Source organism: Emys orbicularis, chromosome 7 (genome assembly GCF_028017835.1).
Source record: "Emys orbicularis isolate rEmyOrb1 chromosome 7, rEmyOrb1.hap1, whole genome shotgun sequence".
Taxonomy (NCBI): domain Eukaryota; kingdom Metazoa; phylum Chordata; order Testudines; family Emydidae; genus Emys; species Emys orbicularis.
Genome location: NC_088689.1, coordinates 127,305,682 through 127,331,129, shown reverse-complemented (window position 1 = coordinate 127,331,129; position 25,448 = coordinate 127,305,682). Strand labels below are relative to the sequence as shown.

Here is a 25,448-nt window from a genome sequence, read left to right as displayed (position 1 = left end):
CAGATACTGCAACAAACCATTTCTAGGTGATGGATTTCTGTGAATTGACACTGAAGGGCCCAATCCTGAAACCCTTCATCACTGGGAACCATGCTAGCATCACACAGCATTCACCACTGTGTCCAGTATTAAGGGTGTGCAGGATCGGGTCCCAATTTAATTGCACTGCTATTACTAGTTCAGTCAGTGAGGTCAGCACATTGTCCTTTAGCTTAGGGCTGAACTTGGGAAATATGCATTTCTTTCAGAAACAATTTTGCAATAGCGAGAGCAGCCAGTTTAAAACACAGTTTTAAGTAATTAAGGTTGCTACCTTTGAAAGTCTAGTGCATTCTAATCCCATATATCGAAATAAAGGATCCAATCCTGTGCACCTTACTCATGTGAGGAGATACATTTGAGTGAGACACAGAGGAATGTAGTCAGCAGGATTTGGTCCCAGAATTGAATTGCTAACACATCAGAGCAAAAAGTGAATTGCTCTTCCACAATGCCTTGATAGCTGCACGCAGTTATGTAAAAACATATGTAGAAATGTAAATATTATAGGATTTATTACTATTAATAAAATCCTTTATCATTTACCTGCCTAACAGGTTAGGAAAGGTATAGTTTATGAAAAATGTGTGTGTGTGTGGGGGGGGGAGGGGGAGGTGGGAGGGAATTCTGTACTTTTGCCTTCTATTCTTATTTTTTTTATTGCTAATTTAACCAAAATATGGTTTTATGATCCTAAGAATGTTCGGATCAAACAAATATATACTCAGGTCAGTAACAGATTTTTAGAGTTTGAGCTAATGACACAAAGTTCTAAAAACCACACAACTGCGAATCTTAAGAAACTGATCAAAGGAAAGGCAACTAAGGCATTGAAAAGAACAACCCAGCTGATCTCTGAAAATTTACTGCTTATGGAATAAAATTCAACATAGATGTGCAATGCGCTAGTGGACCTGCTGCAAAATAGAAGTGACTGTGTCCTTTTTTTCAATGCTTACTGGATGGGTGGTTTATATCTGGCATTCTGTTCTTTAAATTTTTTGAAGAGTGAGCACGCATAGAGCATTAAGGAGTCACTAGTGTGCTTTATGCATGAATGAGGCATTCTCAGTGGATATGGGCCATGCTAGTAGATGTACACAGGAAGATTATTTGACTCTAATTCATGCCACTTGATATAATGTGATAAAACATTTGACATGAGAGATAAGTTCCATTTTAATCTGATAGGATATCAGTGAAAGAAAGAGTGGGAATTATAAAGTAAGAAGAGGTTTCTAAGGGAAAGATGATGTGAAGAAAGAAGAATATCAAGTAAAGAAGGCATTTGATTGGGGAAAAAAAAGCCTTCCCTACACACTGTGGAAGCAAATGAGTAAGTAAACAAAGCATATAAAGTTATTAACATTCTAGAGCCAGAAGACTGAAAAATGATGTTGCTGAGAGGTGAAAGAAAAGAAAGTTTGAATGTAAGCTGTTTCACACAGTCACAGAAATCAATATATAAACAAAGATCCTAGAAGTGACTGAAACACTAATGTTAAGTGCTTGCCATAAACATAAAACCTTCAGTGAACAATAGCTACAAGGACAGAAAGTGTGTCACACAACAAAAGCAACAGAGAGAGAGACAGGTACATCAGTTAACATGCATTCATATTTAAAATAAATGTAGGCTGCGGGGCATCAAGGTCAATGTTCTCTTTTACATGTTATCAATTAATTTGGTGCAGGGGGCGGGTGCAAAGGGGACAAAACTCCTGAAAATCTGTGTCCTTTTGACTAGAGCAACCATCCCATTTTCCCCAGGGAGACCATATTATAGCTTTTACATCTGGTGCTAGACACCACAACGTAGTCCTTCTGAGTATGAAAATACGGATTTTATCAGCTATCTTTTGGTCATTTTAAAAAGATATAAATATGTAGCAGAGTTCATTTTCAAGTTTTGAGTGCTGGGCAGTCAGAAACAATTAATTAACATACCAAAGAGATGGTCCCCGACTAACACATCTGCCATAAAATTGGCTCGGATTTTAATGATAAGAACAATGACCAAGATGTTCCTCTTATAGGAAGATTTCTCACAAACTTAACATAGTAAGTATTGGCTTAAAAGATGCTGTTATCTTACAAACCACACACATAAAGACCAGGACACAGTAGATCAGAGTACAGAATTAGAGCAGGCGGACAGCAGATAAGAGCCTTAGTCAGAAGGAAAGGAAAGATTTTTTGTTTTGTAATCTATAACCAATCAATTTTCTCAAAATGTGACTTATCCTCCTGTCTTATTTTGTCACATTTTGGGGGAGTCTCCTGCTTGGTTTCCAAGGAGGAGAAGGCATTTACTTACATCAAATAACCTTTCTATATACATCTCCTCATTGACCTTATCACGCAAGACATCCTGAGAGTGGCGAACAAATGTCACATAGGCATCAGCAACATCCATCCCCGGCTTCTGTATGGAAGAAAAGAAGAGAGAGAAAGAAAAACATAAACATCTTCATATAAGGCAGCTCCTTTATGTAGTCCTGTTGCTGTTGTTCCTCTCCTCAAGCTCCCTTTTGTCCTTAAACTGTTGCTTTGCACCACACGCCCCGTTGATACCTACAGTACACTTGGGTGCCAGAAACTGATACCACGGCTGGCTGCTTTGTATGCCGCAAAGCCAACGAGCCACTCTGTCTATGCAGCTTGTGCAGCACAAGATCATGTAAACACACTATCTCGCTTGCTTTTTTTGCCTAGAGGGAAGCTACTCGGATGAATAAAGCCTTTCCTTGACACACTGATGCCAGGAAGTTCTCGTGCTATGTTTGGTATTGTTGACCTAATTAATGAAACAACAAATCACGCTGTGGTTTTTCAGTGTCACCTTCTATATGCAAACCCTCTGTTATATGAAGTTAGAAAGCTAACACCCAGCGCTAGTCTCTTGTTTCTTCTCCTAAGGTGTGAGAATGTGTGTAGTAAGCAATTAACATTTTATTATTCACACCAAAATCACATTTCTTTGTTGTTTAAAACTTAGACTTTTGCTTGAACATGGACTTATATTTTAAAATAAACTAGTTAAATCATAAATCAGCTAATTTCCCAACATGTCTAAATCTGTGCTACATTTCTAGGATACCTAGAGCTGTAGTTATGTCTGTATACATATGGCCAAATATGTTCATTGGTTTTAAACCTTAACTTATAAGTACATTAGATTTGTGAAAGGCAGTGATACTTTTGATATTTTCTTTAAAGGAGACGGTAACTGAAGTAGATGGAGAGGGAGAAATATACTAAAAAACCCATTGAGTTCACACTGCTTGATATGTTGAAATCAAACTGATCTCAAAGGAAACCCATTAAAATACTGTAACATGAGTCATTACAAGACCTGCCACAGAACCTTAAATTTCCATGGCACATTGTAAGTTTGTTAATAACGAGTGTCATTAGTTTTCATTACTGTGATTTACCTCAGATCACAAAGTATCGGTTCTCTCTAAGATGTGATTGTCAGCCACTGTAAATTGAAGTTAGTTAACACTTCTGGGTAATTTCCAGGGTGAAAATGAGGACCGTTTGGAAAGCAGTGGGAAAGGAGTTTTTTAATACAAAGCAAACAATTATCAAGCAAAGGGCCAATGCTTGGCCCTTGGGATGCCAGTAACATTTCTTAACACCTACTGAAACAATGACAAGGTATTAATTTGAAAACCAATGAGGACAACACAAATGCGGCAGTAGTCAAGTGTTATACTTTGAAGCAATGTTCAGCACACTGATTGTGCAAGTTTCATGGTGGCACTATAAGTGTTGCAGTTTTTTGATACAAAACAAGTTTCTGAAATTAGACGTAAGTGATGGCTTATCTGCTCAATAACAGGATAGCGTCTCTTTTCCCTAGAGAAGGAACCCATAATCAAATGTGGTTTCTCTGCACTTCACCGAGAGATACTGTGGCTCACTCCTACTGTGGATGCTGCTTTCGCTTACACTGGTGAAAAGGAAGGCTAGCTCCATCTAAGTCAGGGGTAGGCAACCGATGGCACGCGAGCTGATTTTCAGTGGCACTCACACTGCCCGGGTCCCAGCCACCGGTCCGGGGGGCTCTGCATTTTAATTTCATTATAAATGAAGCTTCTTAAACATTTTACAAACCTTTATACTTTACATACAATAGTTTAGTTATATATTATAGACTTATAGAAAGAAACCTTCTAAAAAGGTTAAAATGTATGACTGGCACGCGAAACCTTAAATTAGAGTGAATAAATGAAGACTCGGCACACCACTTCCGAAAGGTTGCCGACCCCTGATCTAAGTTAATGGTGTTTCACCAATATTAAACCTGTGTGTGAGTAGAATCTGGCCCATATTAACTAAATGATGGAGTCCAGGCTTCAGGAAACATTGCGATACAAGTGGAAGCCTATATTCACAGAGAACTCTTCTCAAAAAGTTAGATATTGTTCTTTGACATTTCCATGCAGATATATTGTGTCATCTCGTTTCACTCAAAAAAAAGTTAGTAAACATCAGCCAAACATCTATGGATAAAGGGTTATTTTAAATCTATTTCCTTATGCCTCCTGAACAGCTCAGTCCTCTCCAAGTGATGCTGGCTTTGCTATACAATCACATAAAATGCACATTAATGACAGTGTTGTAAGAGGTGTTGTAGCTCTGATATTTCTTTTCCATTCTCTACCTTGACAACACAACTGGACTGTTTGAACTCTTCAAGGAGCATTTTGCCTCTTAATTTTCTGATCTGGAAAGAGAGGCTCTTCACAGCTACCTTAATTACACGTTGAACTATGGACTCCGGCACTGTCTTGCTGTGGACAAATCTTAATCGGACAAGTGGGTAAAGAAATTCAAAATCAAGGCCTTGGAGACAGGGTGTCCTGCGGTATCGGTAACAACAACTGTTGTATGGCACAAAGTTGTAATATTTAGTGACTGATCATAAAATTGAAACAAAACAGAGTCCAGGTAACACCCCCAAATATGTGGTTACACACGTGCACGAGTATATTGGTGGACGTGTGTGTGTGTTTGTGTGTGTGTGTGTGTGTGTAACAGCTGATGGTGGGGTATAAAGGTTTTATTAGAATGAGGTTGGAGTGAACTGCTCACATGGGGTAAGCCATGAGCATTGTGCAAGGCATCCCAAAGGAATGCCAAGAAACCCTTGATACTACATGACACCATCGTTTATTTTACAGGAAAATCTATTTTGGAAATGTTTGAGAGTTATATACGATTTTACTGGGATGCTTTCTTGTAACCCTCCACCTCGGAATGCTGTACTCACTGTACTTTTCTGTATCTGAAGTCCTAGCAGCTGAAAGTGTCAAATGTGCCTCAGTGACTTAGAAGCCTAGACATTTTTAAGGTCGGACACCTCAAGCTCTTTACATGCATGTGACTGCTGAGTCCCACTGGGAGGTTAAAAGCTGCCCTTTCCCAGTGTTATGAATGGCCCACTTCTACCCCTCAAGAGCCATGACATACCAAACTTTAAAGCCAGGACATTTTTATGCAGAGAAAAGCTCTGACTTGCCTGGGACTAAATCTTGCCCATACTGGACCCAAGGAAGGTGTACTTGGGGAGGGAAATTCCACATTTGGGGTAAGGAAATGGAAACACTTCTCTGGGGTTATCTACACTTGGAGTTGAGGATGCGTTACTCACACTAGTTCTGACTGAGCTAGTGCCCTCAAACTAGAAGGCAGCTGCAGCAGTGAGAGAGGCAGGAGGAACTAGCTCCCCCAAGGGCGTGCCCACCAGAGACTTGAGGTGCGTACTTGGGGTGGCGAGCATGGCTACATTCGGTTTTTAGTGCGCCAGCTCGATCCACGCCCATGCAAGTATGTCACCTCCATAGTAAGTGGTGTGTGTCACACACACGCTGAAGTAACCCTGTCTAGCTAACCTGGCGCGTTTTCAAGGCCGCATGTACATTTCATTGATTTCCGTTGAGTTAACTCAATTTACACTGGTGTGGCTGAGTGCAGAATTTGGATTGATGTATTTAAGTCTACAGTGGAGTCGCATCATAGGTGCATTTAACTTACGCGATTTTAACTATACGCGCTCGGCAAAACAACAACAAAAAAGAGAGAAAAATAACAATGTAAATACTGTACCTGTAGTGCGGGCAATTTCGCCCACCATTCCACTCAATGAGCGTTTGACTATATGCGATTTTTGCCTGTGCTGACTTCAGAACCTAACCCGCGTGTAAGATGCGACTCCCCTGTACTTGTTTTTATTTGTAAATACTCAGCACAAAGTCTGTCTGTAAATGTAACCTCGTTTATCAGCAGTAATCCCTAACTCCAACTAGCATTCATATACTGCACTTAAACTCAATTTAAATGTAAATTTCTGGCAACTTAAGCGCTTTATCCAAGAACTTGAAGGGCTCTCTTCCTTATGTGTTAAGCTCTAATTAGAGGAGCCAATGTACAATTTTTCTTTAACAACTGCAAACGTGAGCAAATTTGGTTATTTTTTATTTTCATCAACAGTGTTTCCCATATACACACACTGCTAACTTACCACCATTTCCCTAAAGTTAAAACGAAAAGCATTTTCTGAAAGAGTAAAATATGCCAGCAATTAGAAGAATAAAAATAAAACGGGCTAGCAAGTGTGTTAGATATATTTTGGCTCAGCTCTAACACGTTCTAGACTTTTCTCTCTGCAATTACACTCTATTTTATATAGGCAAGTTTCAATGAAAAAAATTATAGAACACAAAAAAATTACAGAATGTACTGCTACTAATTTTTTGCAGTGACCCAAGTCCCTTGTGTAAATACGGTACCTATTTGATACTATGTGAAGTCCATTAGTTACGTATCCCTGCCTAGTTGCAGGTCTCCATAGGATAAATGTTTAATATTGACACCAGCTACCGCAGGTCCTCCTTTCAGCTCAAGTGTTAGAATCCTATGCTTATCACACTGAAAGTCCTAGGTTCAATAGCAGCTGACAACCCACACTGAGGGGTTGTTACATGTGCAGTAAAACCAAAACACAATGCAAATTATTAAGACAGAAGGCAATGTTTAAATTGTGCTTACAGGTACATCGACGTATTTGGAAGCCGCCTTCACCTGTAAAGGAAAAAAACTAGACTTTAGACTAATGTTGACGTTTAATACATACAATAATATCTAAAGATAACATTAGTACAACTTGATGCTGATTGAAAAAATGATGCTAAAGTGATACATTTCCTGTTTCAATCTATACGTAATGGTGGTTTAAAAAAAACCCCAAAACCCAAGAGAGGTGGCTTTACTGTCGCTAAGGCACAAATTGCAGCAGATGATGGTGTGGGAGTTCTCCTTCTCCTTTTTCTCCATGAGCAGGGGGAGGAACAGGGATTCTGGAAAAGGCCAACAGAAATATATTCGCTTTATTATTTCTCTGGGGGCTTAATGCTGCCAATGAGCAGGGCCTTGTTCTCAACTCTCATGGCACGAGTCAGATTTTAATATATGTGGCTAAGGCAGGTATCCTCAGCTGCACAACTCCTAGGTCACTGAGGAGGTTGTACCCAGACAAGCAAGCGGGGTGGGGGTGTGGAGCTGGGGTGCACACAGGAGTCCTGGAGGCTGGCTGGCTAATGACTGGAAATAGGACAGAGGAATGTATTTTTGTGAACAGTTTTTTGGGGGGAATGGATGGCTCAAGGGATTGGCAGTGGAATCAATGCAAACCTAGTAGCCAAAAGTTATTACCACAGCATGACAACTTGGTGGCTTCATTCCAGTTCAAAGTAAACAACTGTCCACATCCTAAGGAAATCCAAGACCACTGGAGCCCTTGCTGGCAGATCCAGGCCAGTCAGCCAAGGCACCCAAATACTCCCCGTCCAATACAGCACTGAGGCGTGTGGATGAGGAGGCCCATGCAGGCCTGCACTGTGACTGCCCTCGGTAGTTCAGGGCTGTCAAGCTGGGATTAAGCTCACTCAAAAGTTTAAGTTACATTTAAATTAAGGCTGTCGATTAATCGCAGTTAACTGACGCGATTAACTCTAAAAAATTAACTATGATTAAAAAAATTAATTGTGATTAATTTCATTATTAAACAATAGAATACCAATTTAAATTTATTACATCTTTTCGGATGTTTTTCTACATTTTCAAATATATCGATTTCTATTACAGCACAGAATACAAAGTGTACAGTGCTCACTTTATATTATTATTTTTATTACAAATATTTGCACTGTAAAACTAATAAAAGAAATAGTAGTTTTCAATTCACCTCATACAAGTACTGTAGTGCAATCTCTTTATCATTTAAGTGCAACTTACAAATGTAGATTTTTTTGTTTGTTACATAACTGCACTCAAAACCAAAACAATGTAAAACTTTAGAGCCTATAGTCCACTCAGTCCTACTTCTTGTTCAGCCAATCGCTCAGACAAACAAGTTTCTTTACATTTACAGGAGACGCTGCTGCCTGCTTCTTATTTACAATGTCACCTGAAAGTGAGAACAGGCGTTCGCATGGCATTTTTGTAGCCGGCATTGCAAGGTATTTATATGCCAGATATGCTAAACTTTCGTACGCCCCTTCATGCTTCGGCCACCATTCCAGAGGACATGCTTCCATGCTGATGATGCTCGTTAAAAAAAATAATGCATTCATTAAATTTGTGACTGAACTCCTTGGGGGAGAACTGTATGTCTTCAGCTCTGTTTTACCCACATTCTGTATATATTTCATGTTATAGCAGTCTCGGATGATGACCCAGCACATGTTTGTTTTTAGAACACTTTCACAGCAGATTTGACAAAACGCAAAGAATATACTAATGTGAGATTTCTAAAAATAGCTACAGCACTCGACCCAAGGTTTAAGAATCAGAAGTGCCTTCCAAAATCTGAGAGGGACGAGGTGTGGAGCAAGGTTTCAGAAGTCTTAAAAGAGCAACACTCAGATGCGGAAACTACAGAACCCGAACCACGAAAAAAGAAAATCATCCTTCTGCTGGTGGCATCTGACTCAGATGATGAAAATGAACATGCGTCAGTCCGCACTGCTTTGGATCCTTATCGAGCAGAACCCGTCATCAGCATGGACGCATGTCCTATGGAATGGTGGTTGAAGATGAAGGGACATATGAATCTTTAGCGCAGCTGGCACATAAATATCTTGTGACACCGGCTACAACAGTGCCATGCGAATGCCTGTTCTCAGGGCCGGCACTTCCACTAGGCGACCCTAGGCGGTCGCCTAGGGCAGCAGGATTTGGGGGGCGGCATTTTGCTGTCCTCAGCAGCAATTCGGCGGCGGGGGTTCTTCCGCTACGTGTCTTCGGGGCGCTTCAGCGGCGGATCCTTCACTCGCTCCGGGACCCACCGCCGAAGGGCCCCGAAGACGCGGAGCGGAAGGACCCCCACCGCTGAATGCTCAGAGGAGGAGCGCTACCGCCTAGGGCGGCAAAAACCCTCGCGCCACTCCTGCCTGTTCTCACTTTCAGGTGACATTGTAAACAAGAAGGAGGCAGCATTATCTCCTGAAAATTGTAACCAAGTTTGTTTGTCTGAGTGATTGTCTGAACAAGAAGTAGGACTGAGTGGACTTGTTGACTCTAAAGTTTTACATTGTTTTCTTTTTCAATGCAGTTATTTTTTGTACATAATTCTACATTTGTAAGTTCAACTTTCATGAAAAAGAGATTGCACTACAGTACTTGTATTAGGTGAAATAGAAAATAAGGATTTCTTTTGTTTTTTACAGTGCAAATATTTGTAATAAAAATAAATATAAAGTGAGTACTGTACACCTAGTATTCTGTGTTGTAATTGAAATCAATATATTTGAAAATGTAGAAAAAATCCAAAAATATTTAAATAAATGGTATTCCATTATTAACAATGCGAAACAATTAGATTTTTTAATCGCTCGACAGCCCTAATTTAAATTAAAATTTAATTAAAAAAATAGTGGCAGGAACTGACCAACCCACCACAAATAGCTTCCATATATGCAGCTTCCATTTCAACAGCTTCTGCCTCAGAGATTTTGCAACCAATTCCAGGAAAGAAGAACTGTCGGAGTATGAAAAACGCTGAGGCAAAAGCCACATATAAGTGCACAATAATGTATCTTTCTATCTGAACTCACGCAACCCTTAGCCCCTCTCTGCAGGTCGGAGGGTGGGGATGTTTACCCTTTACTTGGTTTTTTTAACCAGCTTACATGACAAATGGCTTTTCCATTTGTAGGACACAAAGCAAGCGTAAGGTCCCAAGCTGCTGAAGGGGGCACCCATGTTTTTCCACTCTGCTTTTGCTGCTGGTGTCTGAATGCGGAGATCTTTTTTCTCCCTCCCAACTGGCCCTGACACTGAAGAGGATTCCAGGTCAAGCCCATGGGTTGCAGAGCTTGTGTAGTCTGGGGACAGCCCTAAAAAAGGCTATGACCAAGGGGCAGTCCTGCCTTTCAGGATGCCAACAGTCCACTGGATAATTTCTTATGTTCTCCTCTTCAAAGCTCACATTTAAAGATCATGTTGATAATCTGGAGGCTGTGGTATGTTTCCAGATATCTGACAATGACAAGACCCAAAACACTTGCTACTTCTCTGCTGCCCTTCATAAAACAGAACGCATAAGCCTGTATGTCAGCCATAGCTGGCAAAGGATACAGGAATTCCATGAGTTTCAAGTTAAACTTTTCAGACTGAGCAATTCCCAGCTGGATAGAGAGAGACCCTCTTACAACGGTACCATAATGCAGCCCATCTGGAAGGCTCACAGCTGAGATCTTCCATGAAGCTTATGCTTTTAATTAGGATAAGCATGGGCTCACCATCCTTGTTTGGGTGTAAAAGCTCACCTGCTTTTTAAATATTTCTAAAGCTACCATTAAAACAGCCTAAATATAACACGCACACAGTTGCATCTTGGGATGAATAAATTATGTGTCCTGAATGAGGGGCTGACTGTATGTGTGAGACAGAATGTGTGAGTGGGTGGATGTATTTGTATAGAGTGTATGAGGTGCGTGTGTGTGAATAATTAAGCAAAACGAGGCGATACAAAAGACCAGAGCGGTGGTGACTGCTGAGAGTAACATTTCAAGCATTTCCAGCACTAAGACCCCCAAACTGGGGTGAAAGAACAGGGGCAAGCCCTGGATATTTTCAAAACCCTACCAGTGGGCCTGGAACTAGATGGGCACAATTATAAGGACACAAAAAGCCAGCCCACTGGATCTCAAAATGGGCACGAGAGTCACCCGCAGTCCTCTTAAAGGTTTAAAATGACACGTGAAACAGCTCTAGCTGTAGCAATGAGTTCGATGCAGGAGTTACCGAGTGAGATTCATCCAGGAGGCTCCGAATGGATGTGCATAATGATCCCTTCTGGCTTTAAGGACTAAAACTCATAAAAAGAAATGCCAGAAATGACAAGACATGGAACTTCAGCAAAAATAAACGTTTCTGTCTCTCGGTGGTCATCGACATGGCCTGCCGCACTTCACAATCGTCAGTGTATTCATCCTCACAACCCCCTGCGGAGGTAGGACGGTGCTACTGTCCCCACTGGTCAACCGATGAGCTGGTTCCTGCCCTGTGGGCGGCAATGGAAGCTTTGCCATTGACTTGGATAGATGAAGGATCTGACTGGAGCCTGAGCTGCCACGTAGCTATTTTTAGCACAGCAGCGCTAGCCCCACTTTGTCAACCAGGGCTCGATGGCTCAGGGCTGCGGGCTGTGTAGACGTTCCCACAGGGAGTCTCCCGTAGACCAGGGACTTGAACCTGGTTCTCTTAAATCCTGCATTAGCACCTAGTCATGTGACAATCCTTCCTCCCCAAGGAAAGATGTAATGAGAAAAATGCAGTCTTCCTTCCACAATCTCCTCTCCACCCACAAAAAGCTAAGCTGCTTTTTTAAAAAAACCCAACAAAGTGAATACTGACTTGTTTTTCTCTAAAGTAAGATTTGGCTACATTTAGTGAAGTTTCCAAACAACCAGACGTTGTGTGAGTTTTGCTAGGCTGCAGTTTTTCACAAATTATGTGACTTTTCCATGAAATGTCTCAGTTTACCATAAAAATTTGTGAAGAACAAGGATGAGATCTTTTCCATCTCTCCCTGGGGTAATATACGCTCTTTAGTTTTAATTAACATCTTTGTAATTCTTTGCTGCTCAATGAAAGAGGCCATCCAGATTAAACAGCTGCCATTGCTTGTGACTCAGTGGAACGTCACAGACAGACACCCATCAAATGATTGGACTACCGATACAGAGAAACATTTGACTTAAAAAAAAAAAAAAAAGTCTGGCCAAATGCAGAAGGGTATTTTCGTTCTGAAGCTCTTTATAATGAAGTGGCTAGTGAGGACTTTACAGCAGATATATTAAGTTAATATTGAATTTCAAGGCAAGAATTGAAAATAAGGATTTCCTACTAGGTGATAAAACCGTCTGTCAGAAGACCCCCGAGTACATGTCATTTCTGAGACTGGAACACATGTGATGGAAGGAGTTGGTAGGAGGGGGAGGAAGATTACTGCTTTCTAGAATTAAAACGTTTGGACCATAGCACTGTTTTATTTGTTCACACAGGGCAAAAACATGGGAGGCAGCACTACTCCGCTGTAATGAGCGATAGCTTCTCTTTATGTCACTGCAAATACGAAACACAGAAAATGATGCTACTATGGCAGGAAATTGTGCTGCTCAGCAGAACCTTCCCGAGTGCAGCATATAGGGGCTGGGACACCTGTCGAGTGCTACTGACTATTCTCTAGTTCCATTCGCATCGCTGGGGTACGAGGTGCTTTCCCAACAGAAAACAGGCACCTTCCCTGCCCGAGAAGATACAGCTCAATCCTGCAGCGTGAGGAGTGCCCCAGTGAGGCCAGTGGGAGTGGAAGGAGTTCAGGGCAGGACTGGCCCCACCCGCTGGGGGGAATGGGAAACAGCTTCATTCGAATACTTCTAAATTCTCTAAAACCCCGATTCAGGGAGGTCTCTCTACCAGAGCAGGATTTCAGTGACTGTGTTAAGCAAGTGCTTTAGCGCTGTCCTCAGTCACAGCCTAACACAATAAAGGTGGCCCGGGGCTATGTCCTGCCCACCCCTCCCTGTTGTCAGATATACATTGTTGATGCAGGGCACTGGGGCTCTTTGCTAAGAGCAGCCAACTCCTCCGCCCTCCTTACTGAGCATAGACGCATAGGATTGGAAGGGACCTCGAGAGGTCATCTAGTCCAGTCCCCTGGCCTCATGGCAGGACTAAGTATTATCTAGAGCTTCCCTGACAGGTGTTTGTCCAACCTGCTCTTAAAAATCTCCAATGATGGAGATTCCACAACCTCCCTGGGCAATTTATTCCAGTGCTTAACCACTCTAACAGTTAGGAAGTTTTTCCTAATGTCCAACCTAAACCGCCCTTGCTGCAATTTAAGCCCATTGCTTCTTGTCCCATCCTCAGAGGTTAAGAAGAATAATTCTTCTCCCTCCTCCTTGTAAAAACCTGTTATGTACTTGAAAACTGTTATGTCCCCTCTCAGTCTTCTCTTTCCCAGACTAAACAAACCCATTTTTTAAAATCTTTCCTCATAGGTCATGTTTTCTAGACCTTTAATCATTTTTGTTGCTCTTCTCTGGACTTTCTCCAATTTGTCCCAATCTTTCCTGAAATGTGGTGCCCAGAACTGGACACAATACTCCAGATGTGGCCTAATCAGCGCAGAGTAGAGGGGGAGAATTACTTCTCATGTCTTGCTTACAACACTCCTGCTAATACAGCCCAGAATGATGTTTGCTTTTTTTGCAATAGTGTTACACTGTTGACTCATATTTAGCTTGTGATCCACTATGACCCCCAGATCCCTTTCCGCAGTACTCCTTCCTAGGCAGTCATTTCCCGTTTTGTGTGTGTGCAACTGATTGTTCCTTCCTAAGTGGAGTACTTTGCATTTGTCCTTATTGAATTTCATTCTATTTACTTCAGACCATTTTTCCAGTTTTCCCAGATAATTTTGAATTATAATCCTACCCTCCAAAGCACTTGCAACCCCTCCCAGCTTGGTATCATCCGCAAACCTTATAAGTGTGCTCTCAATGCCATTATCTAAATCATTGATGACGATAGTGAACAGAACCGGACCCAGACCTGATCCCTGATGTGCAGCCTTTGGGGGTTTCCTTTTGTTTACTGCCTTCCACTCCTTGGCCACTGCTGCCGGGGAACCACGCTCGATTTGGGGGGACAGATCATTCTCTGCAACTGAGCAGTGTCCAGGGAGGCTTCGCTGAAGCTGCCCCCGCTTCTCAGCTTCCTCCTGATAGAACTCTCCTCTCCCTCTGGCCTCCCTCCTAAGACCTGTGCTTGGCCGTGCTTACATCTCACCGGTGTTCAGGAGATCTCCCCTGCACCAATACTCTTCCTGCAGATGCCCTTTCATGCCCACACCATCGGCATTGGCAGTGCATGCCAGCACCCACTTCCCCACCAGCTGATCAGCTTAAACCATCCTCCACTTGCAGGGTCACTGTTTCTCAACAGGCTCTCCCTGCTTTGTCCCTCCTGTTACTGCCGCTCAACTTGCTCCCTGTTCTCCCCCAGCCTCAAAGTTATTAGTATTTTCATCCGGCCAGGGCTTGTGTTATTCTCAGTGGGGTGCGAAGGAGCCCTGCACCTCTGGCCGGTTTGCACTGCCCCCCTCACCACGCTTTAATCAACCGTACACCTTTAGAACGATGCTGCTAGGGAACTATCTGTCTGCCTCAATTCTTTGCTGGTGCTCTTCCCCAGAGACCCGAGACTCCTATTTCCATCCAATACACCGTTTCGAGGCTTGCCTGGGAGAAGGTCCGGGGCATTTACTGGGTTATGAGATCATTTGCCCATGCAGCTGAGGGCTCGGTGCTGAAGCATGAAAGCATGGCCCATGGCTGCCCCAGACTCTTTCGTCCCGACAGCGCGCATCTCTTGGGTGTCACAGCAGATGTGTTCACTGTGGAATCTCCATGTGGGCTGAGAGCTGATTGCTCCGATACAGATAGGGTACGTCACTGTGACATCCGTGGCAGTGGGCACAGGTTCAAGGGACAACCCTTGGTGGTGCTGGCTGGTTTATCCAAACCCAAAGGCGTTGCGGTTTTTGCCACTTCTCTACAAATCGCACCAAATCTCCTTCGGAGCACAGGGAGGGAAGCTTTGCGAGAAGACCTGAGATCTCACGTGAGAGTCAGTGGTTTCTTCATGCAGCAACCCGCACAGGGCGGCAAGCCTTGGTTTTGAGAGGGTAGGTTAAGCCAGGTTTGGTTTTCGAACATCGAACACAGGGAATGCTGGGGACAGCTTGGGGGGGGCCGTTGCCTTCTCCCCTTCCACAGCTGCCAGGACAGGTTGCTTCCCAGTAGTTATCCTGCAAAGAGTTCCACGGCTTAGTCAAGCCACAGCCACTTGGTCAAAATCCAAGTATCTGTCCGCCTCCCATTGCGCTTCGCAATTCAGACATGGAGATAGGGATTCCATTCACACAGCAGTAGAAGGGAGCAGCACAAGTCAAACCATTCGGTGTAAACAGTATGATGTGGTGTGAGAGATGCAGCATCCACCAAGGAACAGCTTGGATTTGCAGAGAAGGAAGAATTGCACATTACACTGTCTACCCAGGCTGATGCTGGCACTTCCGATGCCTGAAAAGCTGCCGCCTCCACACCCTCTGCTGTTGGCACAGAAGCGCACTTAGAATCTTCTGCAATACACTAAGATGAAGGAAGACAGCCAGCCTCAGCCCTCCACCCCTCTCTGCAAGAGAGGGACTCCCGGTGAAAACGAACACTACCCATTGTTTTGTTTTAACAACACCAGAGTGTTCAAGGGGATTCTAGGTCAGTGAGGGCGAAGCAACAGGACAAGGGAGCACGGGACAAAGAACCACCAAAACACAAAGAAAGGGGGGATTAGCCTCATGGAGTTAAACAAAAGAGAATGGAGAAGGCATGCATGCCTGAGTTTATAGGGACAGTCAGTTTGTGATGAATCAACTGCAAGATATTGCTGAAGATCTCTTCATGGCAAACACGACTCTACAGTCCCACCAAGCTCAGTGACACTGAGGGAGCTGTGCTGGTGACAACGAGATGAGTGGGAGCTGTATGTGGTCTTACTTCTTCTAAAATTCCCAGAAATTTGAGATGGGAGAATACAAATCCTGGTCCAGGGAAATCTGGCCGAGACATGAAATTCATACTTAAATGATTTCGTAGAGGCCTGTGGAATGAGAGGTCACACCAGTACTATAGGTCATGGGATGGACTCTACATGTGAGAATATCGATAATGCGTAACTGTAATGAGCGTGAAGTCTCCTGCACACTCTCAGTTGAATTACTAGTGATTGCAAGATACAGAGGCTTTACGTGTATTTGTAATGGAGCCCGATGGAAAGAAGTTTCTAAAGCACACTCACAAAACTATTCACACACATAGGTGCAAAGGAGGTATTTGTGCAGCCGTTTGGGAGTAGAAATAGAATCACAGAAAATAGAAATGAAGGGCTGGAAGGGACCTCAACAGGTCATCTAGTCAAAAACATAAAACCTGTTTTGAAGCTCACATGAAAAGTTTACTGTTGCAAAGAGATGTCCTTGCAAATTTTACGGGGTCCATTTTCAGAGGACCTTTGAAAACTGGCCCTTGTGTGTCCTTCCTCTGCAATTATCAAAACAAATGCGTAATACAGCTTGGCACTTGTAAGACTTAGTTGTTAACAAGACAAGATTTGTAAACTGTATTCCTACAAGAATACCATTCACATCCATTCTGTTGCCAGAAAAGCAGTCAATGTTACAGGTTGACGTTTAGTGGGAGGAGCAGTGTTTTAGCTCTGTGATGTTTCTTAGAAATGAAATGTGGTTTCAGAGGCTTGGCGCACTGTGCTGAGAATTTATACCCTCATGCCATTATTTTCCTATCCTCTCTTCTTTCAGAAGCAATATGGGACTGTTCAAGTTTCATATGATATTGCTTCTTGAAATGTGCAGCTCCACAGCTGCTAATGATGGTAGGGTTTGAAACACATATGTGATAACCCTTCTTTTGACTTAGAAAGTTAGACAAATAGTGCAATCCCCTCCTCCCTGCAAATGCTGCTCAGAAGAGTAGCTCCAACACCTAACGTGTAGAAGGGTGGAATGTTGTTGCTGAGGCATGCTGTCAAGGCTCCTAAGCTGTTACACTGCTCAGTGCTTCTGTCCTTGGAGCTCCAGTGTTATTAGCACTAGCAGAGACCGCAGCCTGCTAGCTCAGCAGACCTCAATGTTACTCAGAGAAAGACCACAGGCACAGTTTGGTGACAAAGGCACTGGGCCAGGTTTATTGCCCTCAATGCACAGTCCTAATGACTCACACAACTTGCACAAGTACATTAACACATGAGTGCCCTGTGGCAAGGAGTGGCTCAGTCAGCAGTGGGAGTTTCTGCTGTCCCCTCAGCCACACAAAGGATTAAGGCGAGGTACCCCGACATTTATAGACTGAGACAAACAAGTTACGTGCCACTATATGCTTTTCATGTCATCTGTTTGTTACCTCCCCTTGTACCTTGTTCCTGATATTTTGGACAAAACATTGCAAATCATTATTCTGTCAAACTATCTTACCTTGTACTAGATTGGGGTGTATTTGTACTAGCCTTCTGTAATGTATTTACATAACTATCTAGTGCCTAGTACTTCTTAGGAGTGCCTATGTTTTAGCAACACTAGCAGCAACTTTGCCAAGTTCACGTTCCGGACAGTCCACTTGTAAGCATCTGCTTTAATACATGGCCTGACTTTGGTTCACAGCCTCTAGTTCAGGCCTCAGGTCTTGCACCAGGCCCAGTGCTCCAGGCTCTTCCTTTCTACTCCAATATGGTGTTTGAATATCTTTTAACTTTATTACAGCAAGCTAATCCAGTGTTATCAGCTACTTATGTTAAGCTTTGTGTGTACGTAGCAAGCTGTTTGCTTATTTTTTGAGCTCTTACAGTGTTAAAATAGCATTAAAAAAAAAGGGTTATTCCCCAAATAATCTATTAGAAGACCTGAATGAGTTTATAGTAAAAAATAGGAAACCAACCAAAAAACCAAAAGAAACAGATTTTCTCTACTCACAGTAAATGACAAAAAAGAAGAAAACAATGTCCCTTCATCGTATCTGGACAGTTTGGCCAGGACTCCTTCCAGAATGGTGACAAACTATTGAAAAGGAAAATATTTCAGTCACTTTTAAACATAGAGGGAGAGATTCTGATCTGATTTATAATGGGTTAAATCAGGATTACTGCCAACAAAAGCAAGGTTTACAATGATGTAAGTGACAGCAGGACCAAGCTCAGATTGTCTATAACTGATAACCTGCGCTCTAAATTCAGGACTATGTCTTGCATAGCATTTATGCAGGGAATGAATGTCAAAAACTTTTTTGGCACTACGCAGCTTACCTCTAATGATATAAATCTTTTGGATGATATTGGTTACCTTGTCTCCTTTCTGGGTAATGTTGGAGAGCTTGTGCTCCCTCTAGTGGGAGCCAATGAACACCCACTCCTAAGAGGGGAGGTCAGATGGCTCATGGTCCCAGTGAGAGGGATCAAGGAGGTGCCATGTGGTCTGTCTTGCAGGAGACTCAGACTGGCATATGTTGGGAGACTATGTTTAAAGATCTTCACACTGAGTAACAGTGATGGCAGACATCTGGGTTGCAATATTGTTCTCAGTTTGAAACTAGAGAACAAGCAGTTTGGACATGTACCCTACCTATCTATGTATCTGTCCTAGTACTTATCACCACGTTATTTCAGAGCTGAGAGATGAGCACATCTAAATTTAAACATCTGACATATCAGACCACTCGCATTAAAAATCAATTTCCATACAAGTGAACATGATATTTTGGAATGTGTTTCTTGGCACCATAATGCCATAGACTGCCCCAACCAAGATCAGAACTCTGCTAGATGCTCCATATGCACATAGCGTCCCAAAGAGCTCATGACCTAAATAGACATTTTGGAATGTTTCTTGGTACCACAACGTCATGGATCAACTTGTTAAATGAGGCTCAACCTAGCACCTACAAAAAAGAATACAATTTTATGAGCACAACTTTTTGTGTGCGTTTGGTGTGTCAATGGGACAGATGTCTTCATGGTCTATGCAGAGGGAAATCCTTCTCTCAGTATGTAATAGTGCCCCCTAGCGAGTGCAGTTTGTGTGTGTGACTGTGGGTGTCTGTGAACACAAGATGGTGGACACAAATCCATAGATGCTTCCTTAAAACTGTATTTTTTTGGCCCCATTTGTCAATCCTGCTCAACGGCGTACTGTATCCCAGGCAACTCCCAATCATCAGAGAGTCATGATGAAAGGAATGAGTGATGCATGAGCTTTCCCGCGAGAAACAACAAGCCAATTCAACTTCTTAATGTGTCACATTTTAATGGAAATGCACATATAAAAAAAAGTGATGTTAACAGTGAATCATTTCACCTGAAGCCGAAGGTTACCTTTGCCACTAAGAGTGTTATCATTTCTTTGACGGTTTCTTCAATTAGTTCATCTATTTTTGAATGGTACTGGTGCTAAGAAAAAAAAAAAAAGAGAAAAGGCAGAGGTAAATATTAGCACTGATCAAGTGATGGCACTGTGATTGTTAGGCTCTTCCCTTGGTAAACAGAATTTGTAATAGTATCAGCTAAGAAACAAGCAGTTTATTACCCTCTGCTCCACTGATGTGGATAGTAATTACTTACATTTATACACGATTTTTAATTCAGGAGAATCTGATCGCACTTTCAAAGCACGAGCAAACCTCTGAAATATGCATGCAGCTCCACTTACACCAATAGGAGCCAGTGCTTAATTTGGTGCCGGGACTCAAGCAATTTTTTTATATTCATAACTGATGCAGCAAGCCCAGAGGTGCCGGGGCTCTGAACTGCCTGGCCCAGAGGTGCCGGGGCTCTGAACTGCCAGGCCCGGAGGTGCCGTGGCTCTGAACTGCCAGGCCCGGAGGTGCTGGGGCTCTGAACTGCCAGGCCCAGAGGCGCCAGGCTCTGAACTGCTGATCCCGGAGGTGCCGGGGCTCTGAACTGCTGATCCCGGAGGTGCCGGGCTCTGAACTGCCAGGCCCAGAGGTGCTGGGGTGCTATGAACTGCCAGGCCCGGAGGTGCCAAGCTCTGAACTGCCAGGCCCAGAGGTGCTGGGGGGCTATGAACTGCCCGGCCCAAAGGTGCCGGGGCTCGGACCTGGCACAGATTAAGCACTGATAGGAACTAAATGCATGTGTCCGAGGGGGGACTTTGGCCCTTATATCCCATGTGTACAAATATAATAGTTGCTGCTTCTAGGGCTTTCTACAGTGTTGTACCAATGTTAACTAATTCACTTTATAAAGGAACAATTTAACTGCCTATTGAAACGCAGCCACCACTGGGATAGAATGTGGCAATTTCCCCAGGGCACAGCCACGCCCCGTTGGAGCTTCGGAAAGGCAGCGATGGCCTTCTGCAGAAGGAACGGTAAGGGTGACATTTTAAAGAAAAGAGGCTGTAACTGGAATATCCAGAACCGTTTGAGGAACGCCGCTGCACTTGCAGAAAGTGCTATAGAATCTGTTAGGCTCCGTTTCAGCAAAGCACTTTGGGTATGGCCATACTGCCTCTGGGACTGAGTTCCCAGCCTGGGTCCAGAGACGTGTGCTAGCGGGGTTTTGAGTTAGCACACTAAGAATAGCTGTGTAGATGTTGCTTTGACATTGCAGCGCAGGCTGGAGCTTGGGCTCTGAAGCCAGGGGGTGCCTTAGGGTGTCTAAACAGCTATTTTTAGTGCACTAGTGCAAGCCCTGCTAGTGCAAATCAGCAGTGCAAAGCATTTCCAGATGCAGTGGACACAGACCCTTTAGCATGTGTTCAGGTTCAGTGGCACAGAAGCAAGTGCTTAACGTTAAGCACTTATTTAAATGCTTGTTGAATTGATGCCTTTATGATCATAACATAATCAAGATCTGTGTTTCGTCTCATGCACCTCCACCAGCACAGTACCATTCTGGCCCACTGGTTCAGCATTGGTGCACTGGAAAGAGCGCCACCTATTGATTGACGAGCACCAGTCCTTGCAGCACCTAGGTTTTTCCACGGCACCTCCTGTCCAATACCAACCAGACCAAACCTCACTTAGCTTTTGAGCTCTGATATAACCTCAGTTCAACGTGGTCTGGCTATAATAGGTACAAAACATTTTTTGGCTAATGTAGAAAAACTTCAGTTAGAGGATTTAATTATCAAAAACCTACATATTCTTATTTTCAATGAATTGAAAAATATATATTTTCCAACATAAAACATTTGATTTTTAAATAAAAAAAATTAAGTCGTGATCTTAGTCCCTATATGCATTGCCACTTGTTTGCATTAATATTGTTTTAAAATGTTAACATCAAATTACATTGAAAGAGACAAATCTGCTATAAACACTAATCATGCTTTGGGGAAACAAAGGCTATGAGGGCAATTCAAAGTGTTGGACACTGGTCCCTCAACATTTACTAGGTAGTTTCTATCATTTTGAACTGCTCTATATTTTCTTTTGCAATAAAACAATAACATATGATTACAGGAACTTGGAAAAAAGAAAAAAAATGTAGGACACACTTACCCACTCTTTAGCAAACTTTCAGATGATTGGGGACAGAAATTAAGAGGAAGGTGCAGAAGACAGGAAAAAGAACACATGAAGATAAATAATAAATAACATAAAATTTTCAAAAAAAGGGGGGACCTAATTCAATGGGGCCATGAAAAAAGCAGCAGCTTGCACAGAAACAATAAGCAATGGGAAATAAAACGTGAATAAAAACTCGTTTAACTGAAATACCAGTAATACTGGTATTAATACTGTAATATTTATAGGAGGTAAAAGCGGGACGGGGGAGGGAGGGAAGGAGAAACGATCTCACACAGAACACATACTGTACGTCTCCGATGAGAAAGTACAAGGACTTGTTTTCATTGTACTTGGAAGCCGGACAGCAACAATAAGTACAAGTTTACAGCTGAGTTTCAAGGTAGGTGGACTGGAGTCGAGATGATCAGTCTTGGCACTGGACTAGGACAGGTGTGTCAAGTGGTGCAGCCTCTGACCTCCAAAATCTAGCACCCCTCACAAGCCAGATTAAGAAGTAATGGAGTGAGCATTTGGCTGAACCTTGTGGACAGACCAAGTAAAGATGAGAGCCCCAAATACCAGGGTGGGGCTTGCCCACTTCCATATGTGCAATTTAGTGACTGGGGCAATTTAGTGGCAAAAAACTATTTTTGTATAAACAAACATTTGCCTCCTGAAGAATTTTTGTTTCAATGTCCTGCTTTGTGGGTCCAAAATCTGTATCAATGCCTTATAGTAACCATAGTTACATGACAAATATTCTTATGGATGTAGCTACATTTCATTTACTCATCAGAACCTATTTGGCAGTACTTTAAAATCTGGAGATCTCACACCAATCAGGAAAGGCAGCTGCAACTGCTGAGCTCAGGGGTGCACTCAGAGGAGCTGGGTTGAATCCAGAGGGTGCATCCCCCACCTTGGGCCAGGACCTGTATGAAGAGATGGTGAATAGGAATGGAATTCGGCATGTATCTGGAGAGGTGGAGTTTTCTCCATGTTCTCCTCCCACTGACTGCATCTTCTATCAGTTGGGAAGTCCCGGAAACAGAGCAGAAGGCACCTGTGGAATGTGACAACTCCCGCATGGGTGGGGAAGGCTCCACCCACATCTGGGAGAGAGATTGGCCAGGTGCCATGTGGAGTGGAGAAAGCAGCGAGAGGACGATGAAGCTGGGAAGAGCAGCTGAGGGTCTGATGGAACACGGCAGTGGTGTGAGTCGGGATGGTGCAGGCAGAATAGGAGGTGGCTGAAAGGGAGTCTGACCGGGTGCTGGTGCTCGAGGTTGGGGGAAGGGAAGGTGGTGAGAGGATGGTGAATTAAAACCACAGTCAGCAGTAGTGTCTGCTTGCACCTGCCTGCTACATCTATAGGCTGGCAAGGGGGCGTCTGACCTAGCCCCCACTGACCTGTCCCAAACATCTCCCAAGTTTGACAGCCATTTGAGAAACAGAATGCAGTGTGCATCAGATCTCGTCTGAGCAGGGGCTAGTGGCTGTCTGGCAGAAGTGCTTCCAGCAATAAGCAATGGCAGTATGAGCCATAAGCAGAATCTGAGACGTTCTTCCCAGGCTTGCTGGAGGCGGGGGTGCCATCTCCCTTGTTTGTTATCTTCAGAATTACTATTACTGCTCCGTTTCATTTTGGGGGGTGGAGACTTGTAAGTTTCTCCATCTCTTTCCTGCGGGAACATACGCTCTCCTTTCTGCTGCAACTTCTCCATGCGGGATCTCCGCATCTGCAGTAGACACTACCATGTTTGCAGATATTTACTCAGGGTGGCGGATGACTGGTGGGATGCAGGCAGCGCTGCCGGGGAGCAGCATGCCAGTGAATGAAAGACATATTTGCAGGTAGTGTCTTCAGCACACCCTAGTGGAAGCAACTTGGAGGTCGTAGCCCTTTTGAGTATTCACGTGCTACCAAGTAAGTGCAGAACAATGAAGCTTGCATCAAATGCTATAGTCACTTACAGAGCTATGTAATTTGGGCCCCATTTTGGAAAGCATGTGCACTAATTTATGAGTGATTATGTGCACACCTAACTCAACTCCAGTGTGTGCACAGAGAGTGGGATTACATGGGAAAATGCAAAGCAGGACTGGTCATGTGGGTGCTGGAGCTCACCAACGGACAAGCCGGGTGTGCACAGAAGTGCACATGGGCTTTTGAAGACATGGCCCATTGTAAATGGTGACGGGCTGAGTTTAAATCAAAGTTCCATCCACTCAATTTTAGGTCTTGCATATTAGCCCAAAAGACATGCTTCATTTGCCTCATTAGCATATTATTTTAATGAAGGAGTTTTGTTTGCTGGAGGTGGGGGTGAAGTTTGTTGCTGTTCATTGTCATGGGATAAATCATGGGTTTTAACTAAAAGAATGGCTAGGTGTGTGTAAAAAAATACAGTGTGAAAAGTACTGGCAAATATATTTTCAATTAAAAGCTTGTTTACAAAGCAAATAAGAACTGCATGGAGAGCACTAACATGGAGCCCGAGAAGGTGAAAGATTTTCAAAGAGGGGCCCTATACAGCAAAACATCCATGGCAGCTGCTGTCAGGAAGGTCATGGCCTCCCCCAGCTGCTGTCCAGTGGTGGAGACTGCTCCTCATTCTGAACATAGGAGGCCAAATTCAGAGCTAGTATAAGTAAGTGGAATTCCACTGGAGCCAAACCTTAACACCAGGTTGGTATTTGGCCCGTTAGGTTTTTAGGCCAAACTCACACTGTTTATCAACCCCCTGGCCACAGCAGCCCCAATCCTGGGCCCTACCAGCTCTGCACATCCCAGCTCAGCTCAGGAGAGGGGAATGCTTTAAGCCACCTTTGTCCTCCATTGCTTCTGGGGATGCCATACTCCTGGCTGGTCTCCTGCTGTAAGATTGCCAGTGCCCCCAAGCGGGCATGATGGCAGCTGGGGGGCACAAAAAGGCTTTGGCCATGTGTCATCTTTCTCCTGGCCATGCTCCCTAAGCTGGCTGCAGGGAAGGGTGTATAAGAAGCTCTAAGACAGATGATCCCTGCCTCTGGTGTCCGTCCCATGGCAGGCAAGGTTGGATTTAGGACTGCTTAGTGCTGGTCATGCAGCATGCAGTGGCTGCGGTCCAGTCCAGGCTTGGGGCTTCTGAAATACAAAGCATTTCTGAGACACCTGGCAAAAATGATTGGGAAATGTCACCTGCTTCATTTTTTCCATGTACTATATTGGCATACCTCTACTGCCAAAGCTCCTGCGTTACTGGCTTTCCCTACTTGAGATTCAATCCTGAAACTGAAGATGGAAATCCATTTGACCCTCCCCTTGTAATAATTATCCAACTAGGAAAAGGTTGTGTTCTGGATCTGGCACAAAAGGATTTCTAAGAAAATGCTTCTTTTGCAGAAGTCTGTTTCATACTCTACAGATCCTGATATTTCTTATGAGAATGCATCTGGTTTGAGGTTAAATAATTGATCTTTTTCATTCAATGTAACAAAAACTTTTGAGAGTGTTAATCACAATTCGCTATTAGATAAATGAATAAAATCCACAATCCCTATATTAAAATTACTCCACTTGACTTCACGTGATGCATATTTTGCCTTGTCATGTAACAGATTGTGTGTATGCTGTATTTCTGTTAGGACCATCTGACCTTGGGTATTAAATAAAAACATACTAGACCAACTGAGAAACATTTAATACATAAATTTATACCCATTGATGTATTAAAAATTCAGAGGAAA

The 25,448-nt window shown here is 43.3% G+C and overlaps 1 protein-coding gene across 13 annotated transcripts in view; it reads right to left on the bottom strand.

Annotated features, from left to right (window-relative positions):
* CADPS (calcium dependent secretion activator) overlaps positions 1-25,448 on the bottom strand; it is a 367,289-nt gene that overhangs the window by 26,699 nt on the left and 315,142 nt on the right. For 10 of the 13 annotated variants that reach the window (XM_065408643.1, XM_065408649.1, XM_065408644.1 and 7 more), the window contains 4 exons: positions 19,561-19,635; positions 18,167-18,250; positions 7,099-7,131; positions 2,357-2,464 (listed from right to left, as the gene is read on the bottom strand). In XM_065408643.1, the coding sequence (XP_065264715.1) occupies positions 2,357-2,464; positions 7,099-7,131; positions 18,167-18,250; positions 19,561-19,635 (300 nt within the window). Of the gene's footprint in view, positions 1-2,356; positions 2,465-7,098; positions 7,132-18,166; positions 18,251-19,560; positions 19,636-21,710; positions 21,726-25,448 lie in introns of all 13 variants that reach the window. The other 3 variants (XM_065408642.1, XM_065408648.1, XM_065408651.1) reach the window with 1 other exon arrangement.